At 33.3% G+C, this 12,776-nt stretch overlaps 1 protein-coding gene across 4 annotated transcripts in view; it reads left to right on the plus strand.

Annotated features, from left to right (window-relative positions):
- The window catches only part of ATR (ATR serine/threonine kinase), a 124,331-nt gene that overhangs the window by 101,464 nt on the left and 10,091 nt on the right, over nucleotides 1-12,776 (plus strand). For 2 of the 4 annotated variants that reach the window (XM_031663710.1, XM_031663711.1), the window contains exons 37-42: nucleotides 2,111-2,208; nucleotides 2,726-2,958; nucleotides 4,217-4,351; nucleotides 5,764-5,973; nucleotides 7,062-7,205; nucleotides 10,181-10,331. In XM_031663710.1, the coding sequence (XP_031519570.1) occupies nucleotides 2,111-2,208; nucleotides 2,726-2,958; nucleotides 4,217-4,351; nucleotides 5,764-5,973; nucleotides 7,062-7,205; nucleotides 10,181-10,331 (971 nt within the window). Of the gene's footprint in view, nucleotides 1-2,110; nucleotides 2,209-2,725; nucleotides 2,959-4,193; nucleotides 4,352-5,763; nucleotides 5,974-7,061; nucleotides 7,206-10,180; nucleotides 10,332-12,776 lie in introns of those variants that run through there. The other 2 variants (XR_004182267.1, XM_031663712.1) reach the window with 2 other exon arrangements.

A 12,776-nucleotide genomic window follows, 5' to 3' on the forward strand; every position in this document is an offset into this window, starting at 1 on the left:
AAATGAAATAAGCCCAGCACAGAAAGATTAATACTGAATTATCTTACTTATATGGAGAATCTAAAAATGTTGAACTCATAGAACTAGAGAGTAGAATGGTGATTACCAGGGGTTGGGGTAGTGAGGAGTTGGGGAGATGTTGGTCAAAGGACATAAAACTTCAGTTAAATAGAAGGAATAAGTTAAAGAGATCTGCTCTACAACATGGTCACTATAGTTAACAAATGTTTTATATTGAAAATTGCTGAGAGAATAGATTTCATTCCACAAGAAAATAAGTATGTGAAATAATTAGCATGTGCGAATTAGCTTGGTTTAGCTCTTCCACAATGTATACTTCAAAACATGTGCACAATAAATATACACAATTTTTATTTGTCAATTTAAATAAATAAATAAATGTTTTAAAACAAAAACATCATGTTGTGTACCTTTAAAAAAAACCTGCGGCCGGGCGCAGTGGTGGCTCACGCCTGTAATCCCAGCACTTTGGGAGGCCGAGGCAGGCGGATCACAAGATCAGGAGTTCAAGACCAGCCTCGCCAATATGGTGAAACCCCGTCTCTACTAAAAATACAAAAATTAGCCGGGCGTGGTGGCGGGTGCTTGTAGTCCCAGCTACTTGGGAGGCTGAGGCAGGAGAATGGCCTGAACCCGGGAGGCAGAGGTTGCAATGAGCCAAGATCGTGCCTCTACACTCCAGTCTGGGCAACAGAGCGAGACTGTCTCTCAAAAAACAAAACAAAACAAAAAACCTGCTAGCTCTCCTAATTTCTGATTTAATTAATCTTGACAAAATAAGAAGAAGAAAAGAAAGTCCCCACTTCTTCTATAGTTGTAGAATGGCAAATGCAATTCTGTATCATTAAACTGTCTCTACGTGTCTCAAAAAGATATCTGTACATTCATCTTCATAGCAACATTATTCACAATAGCTAAAACATGAAAGCAGTGCAAGAATTCATTGGGAGATTAATTGATCAAAATGTGGTGTAGACACAATGGAATATTATTCTGCTTTAAAAAGGAAAGAAATTCTGACATATGCTACAACATGGATGAACCTTGAGGACGTTATGCTAAGTGAAATAAGCCAGTCACGAAAAGGACAAATACTGTATGTTTCCACTTATATGAGGTACATCAAATGGTCAAATTCATGAAGACAGAAAGCACAATGGTGGTTGCCAGAGACTGGGTAGGGAAGGAGATGGGAAGTTACTGTTTAGTAGGTATGGGGTTCCAATTTGGGAAGATGAAAAAAGTTCTGGAGGGGGAATGGTGGTGATGATTGCACAACAATGTGAATGTACAACCATATTAATATACCACTGAACTGTACACTTAAAAATGGTTATGATGGTAAATTTTATGTTATGTATATTTAACCACAATAAAATTTATTTTGAAAATAAACTGATATCCAGGCCTCCAAATAATTCAAGAAGGAGAGAACTTTAACTTTTCACAAATTTCACGAGAACCAGGGTTGAGTGGTTGGTTTGTAGGATGGTGCGGAAACCAGATTTGAGGGAAGATGCATACTGGTGAGTGGCAAGATGCTAAGATTGGAAAATTATGGAGATAAAAGATTCTGAGTATTTGAATCCCAGGAAGAATCATTTATATAGTTTTAATATGTAGGTATTGATTCCTGTTTTTGAGTAAGGGGAGAGCATGATAAAACCAGAATTTCAGGAATGTTAGTCTGGAATTTATTGAAGGGCAGAAATACGTATTTAGTTAGGGTGACCAAATTATTATAACTTCCCAGAAATGGAGTGATTGGACCTGACCTAGGCTTATGGCCAAAGAATGCAAATGAAGATACAGAGATCCTAAGGAAAAATTGAAAGAAGTATTGATAGACTTTGATTAGAGTAGAATTTGTATAATTTACAAATTCTGTGTAAGTGGAAACATACAGTATGTACATGTTTTTGGTACAGGCAATATAGAGCTAAGTGAGCTAAAAAGGAGACAGAGGAGTAAAAAATAACTTCTAGGAAGAAATATTGATACTATATTTTTGTGAAAAGGGTATGTGGTAGTTTAATTCATATAAAAAAGACAGCTATGCTAATAGTGTTTCTTGTCTATATAATTGCAGATCTCTACAATATGGAAATCAGTTCATATATCAGTCAATGCCACGAATGTTAACTCTATGGCTTGATTATGGTACAAAGGCATATGAATGGGAAAAAGGTATAACTCTTCACGTAAAAATTTTAAAAGACTAGGAATTATAACTTTGGTATAAAGTCAGATTTGGCTGGGCAGTCTAATTTCCTAAAAGCTTGGAATGACTTTGATAATTAAGATGTTATGTAAGTGTGAGTAAGATACTAAATGTTAAAAAGGAAAGACAAATCATAGACATTTAAAGTAGTTTTAATTCAGGGCCAAAAATAAAAATCTGATTGTTTCTTGATGAACCTAACACATATTAAAATGTGTTAGTTTTAGCCAAATAATTTACCCTACAAATTAAAATGGATAGTGAAAATTAATGTCCCTTGGGTTTTTGAATGGGTCTAAATATTTTTTTCTAGTTGGACAGAGACAACTGTCTCTTCACAGATTGGCAAGTGATCTAGCCTTGGGCATGGGAATAACATACTTTAAAGCTATTTTTAAAACAAAATTTTTGTTCTGTGAAATGAACTGATACACTGATTTTTCTCTTTCCTTTACTGTTTTTTAAACTTATTTTTTCCCCCAGCTGGCCGTTCCGATCGTGTACAGATGAGGAATGATTTGGGTAAAATAAACAAGGTTATCACAGAGCATACAAACTATTTAGCTCCATATCAATTTTTGACTGCTTTTTCACAATTGATCTCTCGAATTTGTCATTCTCATGATGAAGTTTTTGTTGTCTTGATGGAAATAATAGCCAAAGTATTTCTAGCCTATCCTCAACAAGCAATGTGGATGATGACAGCTGTGTCAAAGGTAAAAGGGTCTTTTACCTTTTTATATGAAAAGGGTCTTTTACCATTTTATTTGAAATTGATTATGCGATACTAATATGTAGATACAAGTTCCAGGGCTTCTCTCCTATATTAGATTAGTAATTTTAAATTGTTTTAAAGAGAGAAATTATAGCATTATATCTTAATATTTGGATATATTTACCATATGAAATGAAGTAACTAGCATGTTTAAGATCAAATAATTCAGCATGTGTTTTCTTTATGAAGTCTAGTAAACGGTTAATGCTTGATGCAGAATGGTTACCTATGTTTTCACAAATATTTTAATCCAAAGTACCTGAATTTTTATTTTTATTTTCCTTAAGAAACAGGATCTTTCTCTGTTGCCCAGGCTGGAGAGCAATGGTGGGATCATAGCTCAGTGCAGCCTGAAAGTCCTGGGTTCAAGTGACTCACTTGCCTCAGCTTCCCAGTAGCTAGGACGATAGGGATGTGTCACCATGTACAGCTAATTTTTAAATTCTTTTTGTAGAGATGGGATCTTGCTTTGTTGCTCAGGCTGGGCTTAAACTCTTGGGCTCAAATGATCCTTCTGCTTTGGCCTCCCAAAGTGCTGGAATTACAGGCATGAGCTATCATGCCCCGCCAGCACCTGAATTTTTAATACTAAAAAACCGTTATTGCATCATTGAAGGGAATTCATATGTTGGTCAATATATGTAATAAGTAAATGTTTAGAGAATTTAGGTAATACAGAGACTTAAAACAAAAATTAAAATTCATACCTTGGGCCATTCATTAATGTTTTGATGTAATTTTATTTGTATATTTTCTAGTATATTTTAACACTAAATTTAATTATGTTGCCATACAATTTCACATTTTTCACTTTATTGTTTCCATGTTATTAAATATAATTTAAAGATATAATTTTAATATATAAAATTCTAAAAAATAGCCTTCAATAACTTATTTAACTGCTTAGTTAATCATTAAGGTTATTTCTGTTTTTCTTGCTGTTGTAACACATCTAGCTATGTCTATGTTTATTCTCATTTCTAATTATTTCTTCAGGGCAGATCCTTATAACTTTATAATTCACAAAGTTATAGGGTGGCAATATTTGTATGGCTCTTGATAGCATTACCAAATAAATTTTCAGGAAATTTGTATCATATAAACTCTCATCATGAATACTTTTTAAGTTTTTTGTCATTCAAAAAATTTATCTTTCAAAAATCTTATATAAAATAGTATTTAACTCTTTTTTATGACAGTCTTCTTATCCCATGCGTGTGAACAGATGCAAGGAAATCCTAAATAAAGCCATTCATATGAAAAAATCCTTAGAGAAGTTTGTTGGAGATGCAACTCGCCTAACAGATAAGCTTCTAGAATTGTGCAATAAACCGGTACTATCATAATCTTAGTGCTATAAACTGATGTTGAGTAATTATATATATATTTATATAATTTGAGCTGATTTTTTCATTTGATTAATTAAATTAAAATTCTAACATATAGGTGTACACATATATCAAAATGTATTATGTATTTTAATTATGTATGATTTATCTTAATAAAGCAGTTTTTAATATTTCTAATATATCTTACTTCAAAATACCTTCTAATATTTATAAAAGTTCTTCTTAATGTAAATTAAGAATTTTCTGAGGGTAGATATCCATGTTTCTCAGAAATTTTTAGTAGAGAATATGAAATAAGCCATAAAAATATAAGTATGTAAAATATTCAAAGTTACTTATAGTAGTCTCTATGATTATATATCTTTAAACTTTCAAAATTCATATACATTATTAAACTACACTTATGATAGGGAAGACGGTTGGGGTTTTGCTTTTCATTCTTTTAGTATACATTTCAGTGCCTGTGAGGGGACAAGCACTATGCTAAGGGAAACAAGATGAATAAAATCTGTTCTCTGCCTGAGGTGCTTATAGTCTTGTAGGGAACTAAGCAGATGGTTATCTAGAGTAATAAGTACTTTTTCAGTAGATTTGTGACTAAAGTAGGAATATGGTTACAGGAGTAACCCCATAATTCTACCTAAAGTATTAGAGAAAAAACCCCCAAGGATGTATGGTAAAGATAAAAGTGGGAGGTGGAGGTGGTTATAAGGAGGGAGAGAGAAGCTTTTTAATAAGGTACATAGCTAGACTTCACCTGACAAATATTCAGAGTCCATCATTGTTTATAGATGAAAAGATACAGACTATTTCTCACCTTTCCTTTATCAATAAACATCTCAAAAGTGTAATCTGCATTTATTATCTCCATTAATCCCATTTGACCTCTGATACACTTGACATTATCAAAAACCGTGTTATGGTGGCCAACATTTATTAAAACACTAACACTGTTGTAAGTGCTTTACATGTACAGATTTCCAGTTCTTTATCTGAAACTTTTGTGGCAAGCTGCACCTAGAAATTCAGGATTTTTAAGATTTTTAAGGTAATATAGTGCATATTTAATATTTGATATTTCCACTGAGGGTAACCTGTTGGAGTATCCCATAATCAAACATGTAACTGTTTCTTCAGTGAGAGTTTGATTTACAGAGCTCTTTGGATTTTCTAATATCTGATAATAGATTTTAGGCCTCTACTGTCTCCTTTAATCATTAAACAATCCTATGATGTAGGTACTATTATTAATGAGGTAAATGGCAGAAGCTAAAATGGGTTGATTAGGAAACCACAGACTGCTGAGCCTTTGTAATTACAATATTGTAAAAGTGAAATTTTTGTTATAGTTGAATTTAAGGTAAACACAAATTAAAATGCACTATTTATTTTTTCAGGTTGATGGAAGTAGTTCCACATTAAGCATGAGCACTCATTTTAAAATGCTTAAAAAACTGGTAGGAGAAGCAACATTTAGTGAAATCCTCATTCCTCTGCAATCAGTCATGATACCTACACTTCCATCAATTCTGGGTACCCATGCTAACCATGCTAGCCATGAGCCATTTCCTGGACATTGGGCCTATATTGCAGGGTTTGATGATATGGTAAACTTCAGTTTTATATGACTATGATTTTAAAATTTAGTTGTTAACTTCAAATTAAGATAAAAAGTATGTTTCACAGAATCTACATGAATCTTATTTGTGAAGAAAAAAAAAATTGGAAATACAGAAGAGTAAAACTAAACTCATTTGTACTGATGGCAAAAAAATTCAGTGATTAAAAAAAATTCTGATTCATGATTCACATTCACCCTAATGTTTTGATTTTTCAAATGCTCCTATTGTTTTAGTGTGACTATAATCTTTACTTTTTCACAGTTTGATTTTTCTTCTTCTTCTTTTTTTTTTTTTTTTTTTTTTTTGGAAACAGGGTCTCATTCTGTTGCCCAGGCTGGAGTACAGTGGTGCGATCTCAGCTCACTGCAACCTCTGCCTCTCAGGCTCAAGCAATTTGCTCACCTCAGCCTTTTGAGTAGCTGGGACTACAGGTGCATGTCACCATGCCCAGCTAATTTTTAAAATTTTTTGAAGATACGGGGTTTCGTCATGTTGCCTAGGCTAGTCTCGAACTCCTAGGCTCAAGCCATCCTCCTGCTCAGCCTTCCATGTTAGTATAACAAACGTGAGCCACTGTACCCAGTCTCTGCTTTGTTTTTAATTTAAGCAGTATTATTCACCTTATTTACTCACTTCATTAGGTACACTTAATTTTGGAGGAGTTTGTTTTTTCAGAAATCAAATTACTTTTAATTGATAAAGCATTGAAAAACAGAGTCTCAGTCTTTGCAGAAAGATCCTGAAAAGATGTTTCAAAAATCCTTTAAACATTTTGACTGCTTTGAAGGGGGCTGTCTAGATTTGAATATATAAGTACTTGTATTGGCGATGAAGTAATCTTTTTATGTCATAGCTATTTTTAATGGGTGAAAATGTTTCTGTTCATAGACAGTCATTATTTTCATAGGTCATAGATAATTAAAATAAAAAAATTTTTAAATACAAATTCACTACATAATGTAGCTTGTAATATTCTTTTTTTTTTTTTTTTTACATAACTCAAGGTTTATAATATATAGACATTTACACAGAAATTTTTGGCCCTAATTCATATATAACTCATCATCTTTTAGGTGGAAATTCTTGCTTCTCTTCAGAAACCAAAGAAGATTTCTTTAAAAGGGTCAGATGGAAAGTTCTACATCATGATGTGTAAGCCAAAAGATGACCTGAGAAAGGATTGTAGACTAATGGAATTCAATTCCTTGATTAATAAGGTTTGGAAATAGTTTGCTTTTATTTTATTTATTTATTTTTTATTTTTAAAAAATTTGACAATTATAAAACCAGAATGCTTTTATTTCAGAGTTGCTATAATTACTATCAATCTGATATAGGCATTTTAGTATGCAAACGGATCACTCTTAAAAAGCAGGAATGAAATATACTGTCTTTTTCATTTTCACTTAATTTTTTTATTGAGATAAAATGTACATGCATAAAACTTAACATTTAACAGTTTTTGAAGCATATCATTCAGTGGCATTAAGTACATTCACATTGTTGTACAATCATCACCACCATCCCTCTCCAAAACTTTTTTCATCTTCCCAAATTGGAACTCTGTATCTATTAAACAATAACTTCCCATTTCCCTTCCCCTCAGCCTTCAGCAGCCACCATTTACTTTGTCTCCATGAACTTAACCATTTGAGGTACCTCATATAAGTGCAGTATTTCTCCTTTTATGACTGGCTTAAATCACTTGGCATTATTCAAAGTTCATTCATTTTATAGCAAGTGTCAGAATTTTCTCCCTCTAAAAGCCGAATAATAGTCTAATGTTTTCCATCCACATTTTATTTATCTGTTTATCCAATGATGGACATTTAGATGCTTCTACCTTTTGCCTGTTGTGTTAATATATTTATCAAAAGATAAATAGGCTGAGTGCAGTGGCTCAGACTTGTAATCCTAACACTTTCGGAGGCCCAGGAAAGAGGACCACTTGAGACCAAGAGTTTGAGACCAGCCTGGCCTATATAGTGAAACCCCGTCTCTACAAAAAATAAAAAAAAATGACCCAGGCATGTGCCTGTAGTCCCAGCTACTCAGGAGGCTGAAGCAGGAGTATCATTTGAGCCCAGGAGTTTGAGGCTGCAGTGAGCTATGATCATGCCACTGCACTCTAGCCCAGATGACAGAGCCAAGACTCTGGCTCTTAAAAATAAATAAATAGATAAATGAAAGGTAATCATTAGCATTTTTTCAGTTCTATTGGTATTTGATTTCTATCTCAAAGATGATATGAGGAATCTTATTAAAGGGTTATTATAAATGTATAGTTTTATATATTTTGAATTATTCTGTAACCAGGTATTTGTAAATGCATAGCATATATTTTTTTCCATTGGTAAAAATTGATCCATACTGTGGAAAGATGAAACTTCATTATTTTTCTAAAAGCTTTTTCTCCTTTCTTCTCATTGCCTTCCCACATTTTAAAGTCATAGATCTTTAGCATAGAAAAGATGTAGCACTAGATGAGTTTTTTAAAAAAGAACAGTTTTCGTGTGCTTGGTTTAACCAAAAGTAATTTAAAAATTAATACCACATTAAAAACCTATTTCAAAAGCAATATGAAAAGGAGGATTATTTTTTATTTTAACACATTGTTTGGGCTGGGTGTGGTGGCTCATGCCTGTAATCCCAGCATTTTGGGAGGCTGAAAAGGGCAGATCACTTGAGGCCAGCAGTTTGAGACCATCCTGGCCAACATGGCAAAAACCTTTTTCTACTAAAAATACAAAAATTAGCCAGGCACGACGGTGTACGCACGTATTCCCAGCTACTTGGGAGGCTGAGGCATGAGAATTGGTTGAGCCTGGGAGGCGGAGGTTGCAATGAGCCCAGATCGTGCCACTGCACTCCAGCCTGGGTGACAGAGTGAGATTCTGTCTCAACAAGAACAACAAAAAAGTATTGTTTGTTAAAATGGTATCTTAATTCACTAACTACTGAACCATTAGTATGTTCTCTCCAAAGCTCCCTGAGTGTTTTTCTGAGTATCAGATTTACTTGAGTATCAAGTGGCCTGGCTTTAGTTTACAAATTTACATTAATCAGCTTTGTTACTTTAATTATTTTGTTACATTTTCCCTCATGAACATGGTAAGATAAAAGAGCCTGATTGTAAAAAACTATGTAAGTTTTGGAGGCCACACACTGATCTTTATATGAGATTCTATGGCCACATTGTTTTCTTGGTAGTTATGGAACCTATTTCCTAAAGTGTAAAATGTATTTTTGGTCAGGGATTGTGCTTTTGAATTGAGCAAGTTACAATTATAGATGTGTGCTTACTTCATACAGGTCTAGAATTAAACATAATACTGTTTATTTTTACCTGATATATTAGGATCAATCAGATGAAATACGTAAGCCTTTCTTCTGCTAAAGGATAGCTTTTGAAATAAGGTTGTGATAAACCGCAAGAGAAGCAATACATTTTGAGGATGTCATAGAACTCATGCTCTGTTGTTTATGTGTTTTAGAAATAATTAAAATTGTCCGGGCGTGGTGGCTCACGCCTGTAATCCCAGCACTTTGGGAGGCTGAGGCGGGCGAATCACAAGGTCAGGAGATCGAGACCATCCTGGCTAACATGGTGAAACCCCGTCTCTACTAAAAATACAAAAAAATTAGCTGGGCGTGGTGGCAGGCGCCTGTAGTCCCAGCTACTCGGGAGGCTGAGGCAGGAGAATGGCGAGAACCCGGGAGGCGGAGCTTGCAGTGAGTCGAGATCGCGCCACTGCCCTCCACCCTGGGCGACAGAGCAAGACTCCCTCTCAAAAAAAAAAAAAAAGAAATAATTAAAATTAAATAGCAGTCTCTGTGCCTAAAGACTTACTGTTTCAGTAATACCTCTAAAGCAATAGAAAATAAAACAGCAGTATTTTGTCATTGTTAAATATACAACTTAAATATTTTAAACACAATATTCTTGTCACATTAATAGTGAATAATTAAAAAGAAGGGCCTACCCAGGACATTTTTAATAATTTGTAAATAGAGATACTGTCCCAGTAGTTTCCTTCCCTACCATTCAGAAGAATTATTCATGTATACCACATAGTAAGCCTTCATCGACATTCTTTTGTTATGAAATGAGCAATCTTTAGATATATTTGATATAATGTTTAGAAATTTTGAGTTCTATCTTGTTTTTAAATTTCTGTGTATTTTTTAACAGTGCTTAAGAAAAGATGCAGAGTCTCGTAGAAGAGAGCTTCATATTCGAACATATGCAGTTATTCCACTGAATGATGAATGTGGGATTATTGAATGGGTGAACAACACTGCTGGTTTGAGACCTATTCTGACCAAACTATATAAGGAAAAGGGTACTAAAATTCTTGTAAATATACAGTATGGGTATAATAGCTATTAAGTTATATAATATGGGTATATTGGTATTAATATATGTTAGCCTATATTTTTTGATATAAGCCATAGTGAAATTTCTAGATTTTATATATGGAAACACTTAAGTGTTTCCCTCCTTTCTTCCTTCCTTCCTTCCTTCCTTCCTTCCTTCCTTCCTTCCTTCTTTCCTTCTATTTTGATTCCTTCCCTGTCTTCATCCCAATAGGATTTGAGGTAGCTTACAAAACTATATATGAATATTTGTTTTTCACAGATATTGGTTAACAATTCTGAAACTACTTTATGTATATATAGTACTAGTCTTTAGCAAATAAGTAAATATGTTGTGTATAATGAGAGCCAGTTTTCTCATTGTTGGAGAAAGGAAAGAGAGAAGGCTAGAATGAAGTCTTACGTTTTAGATTGGAATAAGAGGCTCCAACTGTCCAAACTTGGGATAATTTGAGCAATAAAATAAATAATGATTGTAAACTATTATAACCCATGGAATAAACAAACAAATATGAGTCCATACTGATGTAAATAAATATTTGAGTAAATAAATAGGGAAGTGAAAGAAATAAATAGGAAATAAGGAATTTCTTCCTTATATTCTAATAGAATTTCAATGAATAAATGTAGAAAGGATGATGGAAATAGGAAATCACCAATTAACAAACACTATAGTAATACTTATTGTAGGCAGTGATTATTAATGAATGCTAAAATTAATAGGCAAAGATGAGAAACAAGTTATTTGAAGAATCTTGAAGTATCTCCCTATCAGATACTTATCAATTATAAAGGGAAAAGTATAGTAACTTTAGAGAAACAAAAATATAACTGGTCCAAACTCCTTACAAATGTCAAAGTAATGAAAGACAAAGAAAGAGATTTCCCAGATTTGATGACATTAAGGAGTTGACATTTGATGACAACTAAATGTAATGTGTAATCCTGGATTGGATCCTGACCCCCAAACAAAGTGTGTTAGTGGGACAGCTGGTGAAATTTGAATAAAGTCAGAAGTTTGGTTAATAATACTGTAACAATAAGAATTTCCTGATTTGAATAATTGTACTATTGTTATGCAAGAATGAACATTAAGGAAAGCTGGGTGAAGAATATGTGGGAACTCCGTATCGATGATGTAACTTTTTGTAGCATCTAAACTTATTTTAAAATAAGATGTTTTTAAAGTGCATATGGTATAATACATTAAAAATGAATAGATCAAGTTATCAAAGTGAAGTAGAAAATAAGTGTATGTTTTCATACATAATTTGTATGGTATTTGCCATAACAAATTACTGCAAACTAGGCGATTTTAAACAGTAGAAATTTATCTTCTCATGGTTCTGGAGGCTAAAGATATAATATCAAGATGTCATTAGAACCATGACCTCTCTGAAGGCTAATGTTCCTTGCCTTTCTTTTAACCTTTTGGTGTTCTGTGGCTTCTGGATGTATTGTACCACATTGCCTTTATTGTTACATAGCATTGTCTCTATGTCTCTGTGTCTCCATTTTCTCACAAGAATACCAGTCATTGGATTATTGAATTAAAGGCCCACCTTAATGACTTTGTCTTAACAACATTACATCTGCAAAGATCCTGTTTCCGAATAAGCTCACATTCCTGGGTACCAAGAATTAGGATTTCAGCATATTTTTTGAGAGATAAAGTTCAATTTATAACATTAAGTAATACTGTTAAATTAATATATAATGGGTATTATGCCAAGTATGTTATGTACATTATTTTATTTATTATTGTTAACGCGCCTGATTATCCCTATTTTATGGACAGTGCCAGAGAACTTAACGTAACTTGTCTGAGTTCACAGTTGCAAAACTGAAACTCAAAGACGCTTGAGTCAGAGTTCAAAGAACTTGCTGTTGACTATTTTATTTATAAGTATGAAATATTGTATATGTCTGAGTTTGGATTTGAAAATATATTTTTTCTTTGATAATTTGTGTCAGTGTAAAATACATGTATATATACATATATATTGATATGTACATATATATGCAAAATAAGTTCATTCATTTGGGACTTAATTCTGAGTCTTGTATTCTGGAACTATTTGATTTCACAACACTGGTTTTAACTGACATTAATTTTCATCAATAAGAGGCTTCATTTGGGTAACTACAGTGGTCCCCCCTTATCTGGGGGATTGCTTCCAGAATACCCTCACATATCAAAATCCACACATACTCAAGTCTCACAGTCAGCCCTGCAGAACCTTCATGTATGAAAAGTCAGCCCTCAGTATATAATGATTTTGCATCACATGTTTTTGATCCATGTTTGGTTGAAAAATATCACATGTAAGTGGACCCACACAGTTCAAATTCACATTGTTCAAGGGTCATCTGTATCAAGGGAAGATAATGTGGTTTATTATTTTATTATA

The sequence above is a fragment of the Papio anubis genome, chromosome 2 (assembly GCF_008728515.1).
Source record: "Papio anubis isolate 15944 chromosome 2, Panubis1.0, whole genome shotgun sequence".
NCBI lineage: Eukaryota > Metazoa > Chordata > Mammalia > Primates > Cercopithecidae > Papio > Papio anubis.